This window comes from Mandrillus leucophaeus, unplaced genomic scaffold (genome assembly GCF_000951045.1).
Source record: "Mandrillus leucophaeus isolate KB7577 unplaced genomic scaffold, Mleu.le_1.0 Scaffold1014, whole genome shotgun sequence".
Classification (NCBI taxonomy): Eukaryota; Metazoa; Chordata; class Mammalia; order Primates; family Cercopithecidae; genus Mandrillus; species Mandrillus leucophaeus.
The window spans coordinates 332,700-342,633 of record NW_012098255.1 but is presented as its reverse complement, the minus strand read 5'-3'; the positions used below and the strand labels follow the sequence as shown (position 1 = coordinate 342,633).

General features: G+C 48.8%; 3 protein-coding genes across 12 annotated transcripts in view; 1 reads left to right on the top strand and 2 right to left on the bottom strand.

Annotated features, from left to right (window-relative positions):
* Positions 1–1,837, bottom strand: part of PFDN2 (prefoldin subunit 2) — a 17,074-nt gene extending 15,237 nt beyond the window's left edge. The window contains exon 1 of the mRNA XM_011976269.1: positions 1,685–1,837. Within this exon, the coding sequence (XP_011831659.1) occupies positions 1,685–1,759 (75 nt within the window). The 5' untranslated portion in view covers positions 1,760–1,837. The remainder of the gene's footprint in view (positions 1–1,684) is intronic.
* Positions 1,811–8,912, top strand: NIT1 (nitrilase 1). Of its 5 annotated transcripts, none has more exons than XM_011976295.1 (7): positions 1,811–1,911; positions 2,521–2,616; positions 2,871–3,125; positions 3,246–3,349; positions 3,559–3,692; positions 3,847–3,972; positions 7,587–8,912. In XM_011976295.1, coding segments are annotated over exons 1-7 (732 nt in total). In that variant the 5' UTR covers positions 1,811–1,909; the 3' UTR covers positions 7,602–8,912. The 5 variants fall into 5 exon arrangements, with proteins under 5 accessions (XP_011831685.1, XP_011831668.1, XP_011831663.1 ...); XM_011976278.1 differs by lacking the exon at positions 7,587–8,912 and adding an exon at positions 4,240–4,806; XM_011976273.1 differs by lacking the exon at positions 7,587–8,912 and adding an exon at positions 4,240–4,806 and having other exon boundaries at positions 1,822–2,278.
* DEDD (death effector domain containing) overlaps positions 5,067–9,934 on the bottom strand; it is an 11,812-nt gene continuing 6,944 nt past the window's right edge. For 4 of the 6 annotated variants that reach the window (XM_011976299.1, XM_011976301.1, XM_011976302.1 and 1 more), the window contains 4 exons: positions 7,584–7,972; positions 7,285–7,392; positions 6,822–6,968; positions 5,067–6,264 (listed from right to left, as the gene is read on the bottom strand). In XM_011976299.1, the coding sequence (XP_011831689.1) occupies positions 5,888–6,264; positions 6,822–6,968; positions 7,285–7,392; positions 7,584–7,908 (957 nt within the window). In that variant the 5' untranslated portion in view covers positions 7,909–7,972 and the 3' untranslated portion in view covers positions 5,067–5,887. The remainder of the gene's footprint in view (positions 6,265–6,821; positions 6,969–7,284; positions 7,393–7,583; positions 7,973–9,934) is intronic. The other 2 variants (XM_011976309.1, XM_011976319.1) reach the window with 1 other exon arrangement.

Genomic DNA, 9,934 nt, shown 5'->3' with positions numbered 1-9,934 from the left:
CTGGGAGGCCAAGGCAGGCGGATCACTTGAGGTCAGGAGTTCGAGATCAGTCTGTCCAACATGGTGAAACCCCGTCTCTACTAAAAATACAACGATTAGCCAGGTGTGGTGGTGCACCTGTAATCCCAGCTACTCGGGAGGCTGAGGCATGAGAATCGCTTGAACCTGGGAGGCAAAGGCTGCAGTGTGTCGAGATCATGCCACTGCACTCCAGCCTGGGCAACAGAGACTCCGTCTCAACAACAACAAAAAAGTATTAAAAAGTATTAGGTTCCTTTTCCCTTCCCCCACCTCAAGTCAGAAACTATATTCCATAGGACTTTATACTTCTCTTAGGACACTTATCTTCCGCCTCATATGAGCATTTTGCTTCCTTATTTATCCCACCAGACTATGCTCTTCGAGACCAGCATGGGCAACACGGTGATATCCTGCCTCTACGAAAATTAACTGGGCGTGGTGGTGCAGGCCTGTAATCCCAGATACTCGAGAGGCTAAGGCAGAATTGCTTGAACCCAGGAGGTGGAGGCTGTGGTGAGCCGACATTCCGCAACTGTACTCCAGCCTGGATGACAGAGCGAGACTCTGTCTCAGAAAACAAAAAAAAAAAATAAAAATCTTTATGCTGATACATCTGCCTGTATTAATTGTTCAACAAAAACTTAACCTATAATCAAGACAGCTGTAGGCCGGGAGCGGTGGCTTACGTCTGTAATCCCAGTATTTTGGGAGGCCGAGGTGGGCGGATCACTAGGTCAAGAGTTCGAGACCAGCCTGGCCAATATGGTGAAACCCCGTCTCTACTAAAAATACAAAAATTCGCCGGGTGTGGTGGCGCGCGCCTGTAGTCCCAGCTAGTCGGGAGGCTGAGGCAGAAGAATAGATTGAACCGGGAGGCGTAGTTTGCAGTAAGGCGAGATCGTGCCACTGCATGCACTCCAGCCTGGGCGACAGAGCGAGACTCCGTCTCGAAAAATAATAATAATAAAAAAACAGCTGTTACCTGTTTTCATTTCTATTGTGTAGATTTCCTCCCAATCCTATTTTTCCACTTAGCAAAACACGGTACCCAAGGAACAAAGGGTTTTCTGATTAACTTATCAAACGCTTCTCGATGCTAGCCACTGGGGAAAATGCAAACTCGGATTAGAAAGGGATTTCTGGTCTCTAAAGAAATTCGATTTAGTAATGAACTCTCGAATCAAAATAGTATATAGAACACTAGGCTGTTCGAGTATGAGAGTCACGTGGCTCTGCAGCGTGACGGCGATTGTCAACGTGGGTTCAGGATCACGTAACAGACTACACAGCCAGCCTGTTAACTAATCCTCTGCGGTTAGTTTCGAGCTGTCTTGCCCAGCCATAACCTGTTTGGAGGGGCTGAGGAGAGAGAGAGAAAGCAGCAAACCATCTTCCCTCAGACTTGTACATCTTCCCAGACCTTGCATGTCAGGGCTTTCCCCTTGCTGAGGCTCACCCAACACCCCAGGGAGGCGTGGCTCTCACTCACCCACCCGTCTACCTCTCCGAAGGGGCTCGGCTAGCTTTTCCGGGGACCCTTCCCTCTCTAGGTGCCACGCACATGTGCTACTGGAGTAAAGGGCTGCACAAGCCACAGGCGCCCCCTTCTAGCCAGTATTCCAGACGCAAGTGGGCACCCTCCTTCGCGTTAGCCACTCCTCACCTGCTCTGCGGACACCGCCCCCTTGCCCGCGCCGCTCCCGCTGCTCTTGCCGGCGCGACCGCTGTTCTCCGCCATCTTCGCCGCCTGCTGGGTTTCCGGCCGGCGCAGCTCAGCCCCCGCCTTGCGTCACGTCCGGCCTGCGAGTTACCGCCCACTCGCCGCGGCGCTTCTGGCTCCAGGCCGGTCTCCGGATCCGATCCTGCTAATGGTTTTGGCCATATCTTCATGTAGGACCTACTCTCTGTCCCGTCGACCGCAGTGAATCCCACCTGCGGTGCTTTAACTTGTGCAACAGAGATGCTGCCCATGGCGGGGAGGGATGGGCCAACTGGAGCGGGCGGCGGGAGGGTGGAGGGCGGGTCGCGGCTTGGGGCTTGGGTTCCTTTGCCCCTTGCCCACCATGGAGGGGTTGGACACGAGGGAGGGCGAACTTTCCCCTGAGAGATTCTGGGGAAAGGGGAAATAAGCTTCGAGTCAGTAAAACTGCGCAAGTGCACAGTCAAGAAGAGAGTCTTGGGAAAACCAAGGATAGTTCCCGGAGATGACTTTTGGACTGCGGAAACGTTTGTCAAAGGAAAGGGGCTTCAGTTTAATGTGAGATCATTGGAAGTTGAACTATTCAGGCGGCGAGCAGAGCCCCTTCGTCCATCTTCCCACTGTATGATCTTGTCCCTTAGTACATAATTTCTTATACAGTAAAGAGCGTTTTGAAGATTAGAAGGGTTTTACTGGCAGGGCCCTGATTCAGGCTCACAGTATAAAGAGAGAAGTCAGAGAATCCTAGAAATTTATTGCTTGAGGAAGGGGTTGGTGTTCTCATTTCTCACCTTCTTCAGGCTGGGCTTCATCACCAGGCCTCCTCACAGATTCCTGTCCCTTCTGTGTCCCGGACTCCGGATACCTCGACTTTCAGTACCTTGTGCTCAGCCCAGGTAACACGTTTTGTTGTGTCCTCAGTGCCTGGCACTTAGATGCTTAGTTTGTTAAATGGATAGTGGGAGACACAGGAGTGTCAACTATCCACACATTTGATTGGTGAGCCCTACTAGCCCTGGGTCAACGTGCCCTGTAAGAGGATAATCAAAAGGAAGTCCAGCTTTCCTACCTCTCCACTTGAACCCCTTAGCATTAAATTTATGTTTCCCCGTGTTATGAAATCTGAGAATCCTGCCTATGCTATTTACAGGCCCAGAGCCATGGCTCTCCCCTCTTCCTCCTGCAAACTGCCCTTGGTGGCTGTGTGCCAGGTAACATCGACGCCAGACAAGCAACAGAACTTTAAAACATGTGCTGAGCTGGTTCGAGAGGCTGCCAGACTGGGTGCCTGCCTGGCTTTCCTGCCTGAGGCATTTGACTTCATTGCACGCGACCCTGCAGAGACGCTCCGCCTGTCTGAACCACTGGGTGGGAGACTTTTGGAAGAATACACCCAGCTTGCCAGGTATCAGGGAAAGAGCGAGGGAGAGGTAGAATCTTAGTTGGACAGTGTCCCTGGATTGCCAGATATGAGGGTAGAGCCTTGAGAAATCAGTAAAGAGTTGTCAGTGTCCCTTCCACCCAGGGAATGTGGACTCTGGCTGTCCTTGGGTGGTTTCCATGAGCGTGGCCAAGACTGGGAGCAGACTCAGAAAATCTACAATTGTCACGTGCTGCTGAACAGCAAAGGTGAGACTTTATAACCCTTTAGCCTGCCTCTTCCCATGCTCTTCTACCTAAACTTAGATTCTCCAGAATTGTTTCTCAACTCTTATTTCCTTGACCTAAGGATTTAGGGGTGTTCCTACTTCAGTTCCTAGCCTATAAACTATCTCCTCGGGAGGAGTAAGCAAGCTTCTAGAACACCAGCACTAAATATTCCTTCTTTCTTACTGTAGGGGCAGTAGTGGCCACTTACAGGAAGACACATCTGTGTGACGTAGAGATTCCAGGGCAGGGGCCTATGTGTGAAAGCAATTCCACCATGCCTGGGCCCAGTCTTGAGTCACCTGTCAGCACACCAGCAGGCAAGGTGGGAGTTGTGAAAGAATGAGGGAGGGGAACAGGAATACTCTGAACTAGCGGTAGAGGATAGAAAGCCCTAAGAAAGGGGGTAATGGAAGTATGACTAGTTGCTGTGACAAACAGAGCAGGAAGACTACTAAGTAGGCTGTTTTTCATTCCAGGTTGGTCTAGCTGTCTGCTATGACATGCGGTTCCCTGAACTCTCTCTGGCATTGGCTCAAGCTGGAGCAGAGATACTTACCTATCCTTCAGCTTTTGGATCGGTTACAGGCCCAGCCCACTGGGAGGTAAGACAACACGTTTTTGAAACATAAGGGCCTTTTAACCTTATCCTCCCTGCTTGGCCCTACCAGTTAAATTCCTTCCCCTTTCCACCTAGTGGGGAAACTCATTCCCCAGATAATTCTCATGTTACAGAATAGTTAAAATAGTAAATCATTCCCAGGCAATTATCAGAATAGTCACAATGGGTAGATTGGTCTGTAATGTCCCTCAACTGTCACTTCCCCACTATTTGCTACATGTACTTATGTGAACACACATTTCATCCCCAGGTGTTGCTGCGGGCCCGTGCTATCGAAACCCAGTGCTATGTCGTGGCAGCGGCACAGTGTGGACGCCACCACGAGAAGAGAGCAAGTTATGGCCACAGCATGGTGGTAGACCCCTGGGGAACAGTGGTGGCCCGCTGCTCTGAGGGGCCAGGCCTCTGCCTTGCCCGAATAGACCTCAGCTATCTGCGACAGTTGCGTCAACACCTGCCTGTGTTCCAGCACCGCAGGCCTGACCTCTATGGCAATCTGGGTCACCCACTGTCTTAAGGACTTCTGTGAATTCAGACCCGCCCCCACCAGCCCCCACCCCGCCATTGTGAGCTGGTGCTCATGTTACTTGGAGGCAGGACCCAGGCACAGCTCCCCTCACTTGGAGAACCTTGACTCTCTTGATGGAACACAGGCTTGGCTTCTTAGGAAAGAAACTTTCACCTGAGCTTCACCTGAGGTCAGATTGCAGTTTCAGAAAGGTGGCATTTTATATAGTCATTGTTTATTTCATGAAAACTGAAGTTCTGCTGAGGGCTGAGCAGCACTGGCATTGAAAAATATAATAATCATACAGTCTATGTCTGGACATCGCCTTTGGGAACTAGAAGGGGAGTTGGTATTGTACCAGCTGGACTAAGCTCCAGTTCTAGACCTGGCTCATTCAACATGCGTCCCTACATAAATAAAAGTGCAACACTCAGTGCATGTCCCAGCCCCATTCTCCCAAGCATGGGAGTGGGCGTAGGAGTGGAGGAGGGGGAAGGAAAAAGGAATTACTTCACTTTCACCTATGATGCCCTTTGCCCAAGCCAGAAGAAAGCAAAGGGGAAAAGGGCTGCAGGGTACATGATTTATTTTCACTTGAACATGGAAAGAAAGTGTCACACTCCCCCTTCCCCTTTATAGGGGGAGTGTATTTTAATCAGCAACCTCTTCTCCATCCACCCTGTCTATGTGTGTACACATATACCACCACAATTGGGAGGCGTGACTCAGCTGACCCAGTCTTCTTATCTGTTCCTCCGTTGAAGAGGGTTTGACAAATGGGTAAAAGGAAGGAGCCACATCAGGCAGAGGTTTCAAGCCACGGAATGGAGGAAAGGCGGCAGAGAGGAGCAGCACCAGAGGCCAGGAGAGAGTGGAAAGGGTCACAGCTTCTTTGTTTTTAAAAAATTCTATAATTTGGAAGAGGGTGGCGATTAATTTTCAAAATACACTTCAGAGTCCCACCTTCCACACAGCTCCCTTACTCACAGCCCTTTGGTTTTTTTAGACAACATTTAAGAGCTCTCATAAAGCCAGAAGTATTGATAACTCCTTAGTGCACCCAAAAGCAGTGTTCACATCAATCCCTTACAAAGACTATGTGCTGTAGACTTCGCTTCTCCCTATACATTTGTCTTACGGCTCAGTGGTAAGGTAGCTGTAGAGACACACATTAGGGGGTAAATGGAAAAGGGAAACAAAGGGGAAGCCCAGGCACATGGGTGCAGGGAGGGGAGGGGAACACCACTTCCACTTTCGTCTTTTTCTTTAAAAAAAAAAAAAAAAAGGCAGGGGTGTGATTGGTTGGAAGGGTAGAGAACAAACCCCAGAACAGTGTAAGCTCCAGAGATGGGTGATGGGAACAGTCCCCAAAGTGAGAAGAGGGAAAAGGTCAGGGTAATGCTTGCAGCATCAAGTTCCTCAGGAGTTTCTGTCGGCCCAGCTCATAGTCCTCCTCGTCTACATTTACCAGCAGCTTGATGGCTTCATGGCCCACAGCTTGCTTGAGGGAGTCTGTGATGAAGACACCTTTAAGTGCCTCTAATAAAGAGCCATTGATGTAGTCGCGCCAGAATGCGTCGAGGTAGGTGAGCTCAGAGAACTTGATGTCACAGATGATGGAGCCCAGGTCCCGGGACTTGAGGATGGTGTTAGCCTGGTTAAAGCGCTCAAACTGGCGCTCAAGTGGGTCCTGCTTGTTAGAGAAGACGTTGCCCTGCAGAGCAGTCTCATGCTGGCAGTACTCAGCCCGAACCCGCAGTCTGATGTCTGTTGGAAACAGAAGATAGAGAGCAGAAGAGGTTACAGTGAGGGATGAGTTTACAACCCAAGCTTGAAAACTGAAAAGCACAGCAGAATAAAAAAGTAGGGAATATCACCTGACAGCTTCTCTACCTCTTCCCCAGGACTATTTCTATGTATCTCTGAAACGCTTGCCTGAATGCAGGAGGTTCCCTTAAACTGGACATGCCCAGGTCAGCACTGTTCCCATTACCCACAGGTAGCAACTTGCTTATAGGAGATAGTTTCCTAATTACCAGGCACAGAAGTTCATTTTAATACTCTATCTTGACTTGGTTCATCCTACAATAAGGATGTCATAACAACATCCCTGTGATGTAGTATTAACTAAGAAGAGTTGAAATGTACCCTGCCACAGTCACAAAGAGCAGTTCTTCCACCAGACACCAAACCATTCAGCCTCACTTTGCAATGGCAATCAAAGTGAATCTCACACTGAATAGCATAAACTGCCTAGTGTCCCAGCAGTTCTTTATATTCTGCTTCAAGTCTGCTCCACCTCTGGAACCCTTGAACTTCCTCACCACATGTCTGCTTTTCCTTGGGATCTGGTGTCACTGACTTCCGGCGTTTTCGCTGGCTCCCAAGTGTGGCTCTCCCTCGGGCTGGCCGCTTGCTACACATCTGAGGACCCGAAGTGGGGCAGCACACCACAGGATAGTGGGGAGGCACTGACCAGAAAGTAAAAGGGAAGAAAACACAGTAGGGTAAAGGCAGAAATTCAAACACTTCTCTTGGAATGAGGAAGGAATCATTTAGACTTAGCACTAAAAGCAGTGGAAATAATGTGACTTGAAAAGACATAATGTGAGAGCACATACAGGACCTAGGAGAAACGTCAACACCTCACCTGATTTTTTTTTTTTTTTATGGGGCAAGATGTGGGACACAGCATCCTTTCATTTAAGCTGGCAAAGCCCAGAATGTGATGGGATCAGTGTCCTTTTACTTGATGATGGAAAGTAGGGGGAGTTAATGTCTTCTCACCTGTTTTAGGGGGCTGGGGAGGCCTTGGTTCTGGATCACTGAGGGTTCTGGGGGTCACATAGCGAATTGATGTCTCCTCCAGATATTTGTCTACAAGATCAGGGCACACTGTAGGAGGAGAAGTAATCATTCAGGAAAATATATACCCTTCCCTTCTGTCAGTCCAAACCCCCAATGGGCCTCACAACTTACTCTAAGTACTCCCCAGGGTCAATGTGTCTTCCCCTTTGGATGCCTATGCTGCTCCTTCCTGGCCTCCCACAACTCTTCCCTGATTCTAGCCCCTAATACATCCTCACCAGCCCGTCTTCTCTTGAGGGTGACATAGGGCAGCAGGTCGTGGCGAGTGATGATGCGCAGCAGCTGCAGCACCTGGCGAAAGTTACTTTCATCACAGCGGCCCTGGCGCTCCAGTGCCAATAAGAAGTCACGTCCATTTCGGATGAGTCCACGCTCGTGGTCATCAATGACATCAACAAAGAGGAAAGAAAGCACGCGCACATCTCTGTGTGTCAGATGAGTGCCCACGATGTCAAACATGCGGTGCAGGCTGTACAGCCCATGTTCCTGCTCACCATGCTCTTCTGGCCACACCTGGCTTGCCCGCCGCTTTAGGCCCGCCATGCTGGGGGCTCAGGTACGCAATGCTTTCCAGAATCCCTGCTCAGCAGCTGCAATCCACACTGTACTGAAAGGGCAGGGAAAGAACCGATGAGATACTCAAGGGCAGGAACTAGTCTTAGGCATTCCCATATTCCCAGTCGCTAATAATGCCTGGCACAGTATAGTGCTTTATACATGTTTATTACATTTTTTAAAGTGTTTGTTTACAAATAAACACTGGCTGGGCACAGGGGCTCACACCTGTAATCCCAGCATTTTGGGAGGCCAAGGCAGGAGGATCACTTGAGCCCAAACATTCAAGACCAGCCTGGGCAACATATGGAGACCCCTGTTTCTACAAAGAAAAAATTAGCTGGGCTTGGTGGTACACGCCTGTAGTCCCAGCTGCACAGGAGGCTGAAGTGGGAGGAAGGCTTGAGGCCAGGAGTTCAAGATCAGCCTGGGCAACATATGGAGACCCCAGTTCCTACAAAAAAGAAAAAATTAGCTGGGCTTGGTGGTACACGCCTGTAGTCCCAGCTACTCAGGAGGCTGAGGCAGGAGGATCACTTGAGGCCAGGAGTTCAAGGCTGCAGTGAGCTATAATCCTGCACTGTAGCCTGGGTGACAGAGTGAGACCCCCATCTTGAAAAAAAAAAAAAGAACTAGTTTAAATTCTGACTGTTCTCACTGAAAAGCTGTGTAGCTGTGTGACCGTAAGCAAGTCACTTAACTCCAAATTCTCAGTGCTGTCATCTGTAAACAGGGATGAATGAATCTATACCTCAGAGTTGTTAAGAATCCAATGAGAAAATACATGCAGAATCACTTGGTAACCCTTACATAAATGGTTGTGAAACAGATTTCAAAGATACAAGCATCCTTGGCCTTTGCAGCCCAGAATCATCCCTCCACATTTTTCCTACAGTCCAACCACATCCAGAAACGATAACTGCTCAGAAAGTTTATCAATATTTACCAAAACTCATGGATTTAAAATAACATTTATTACGTTTCTACAATAAGCATTCTTGTAATTCTGTGCCATTTGTACTCCCTTGATCGTCATACTATTTGGCAATACCAACTTTTTTTTTTTTTTTTGAGATGCAGTCTCACTGTGTCACCCAGGCTGGAGTGCAGTGGCACAATCTCGGCTCACTGCAACCTCTGCCTCCCAGGTTCAAGCGATTCTCGTGCCTCAGCCTCCCAAATAGCTGGGATTACAGGCAAGCGCCACTATGTCTTGCGAATTTTTGTATTTTTAGTAGACACGGGGTTTTACCATGATGGCCAGGCTGGTCTTGAACTCCTGACCTCAGGTCATCCGCCTGCCTTGGCCTCCCAAAGTGCTGGGATTACAGGCGTGAGCCACTGTACCTGGCCTTTGGCAATACCAACTTCTAAGCTTTCCTCATGGATGTCATTTACCAATCCCCTATCAATGACCAATCACAGCCCCACATTCATTATATAGTTTGGCACTTGATTCACAAAGTTCCTCCATCATTATGGGCTATGGTTAATAACAATGACACAGTCATTAATCAATTCTCAAATTCAACAACTTTCACTCCACTCAAGTCACTCATACTTACTGCTCCACCAGACAGCACCATCCAATACTGTCCACTCTGTGGTCACAATCTCCAATCACACAATCAATTCTAAATTCCTGTTAATGCTACTTCTAGATATTTCTTAAATCTGTCCTACCTTTACACCTCCACTGCCATGGTTCAGATTACAATAATCTTTCACCTGGACTACTGTTACTTTAAAAGTTCTCTGCAACACCAATTTTAACCTACCTAAATCCATCCACTGCCGCATCCAGTTCAGTAAGCTGTCTAAAGTCCACAACTGACCAAGTCACTTTCCTGCTTCAGACCCATTGTTGATAGCCCCTTCCTTATCTATAAGAACACTGCAAACTCTCTCTTTTTTTTTTTTTGAGACGGAGTCTGGCTCTGTCACCCAGGCTGGAGTGCAGTGGCCGGATCTCAGCTCACTGCAAGCTCCGCCTCCCGGGTTCACGCCATTCTCC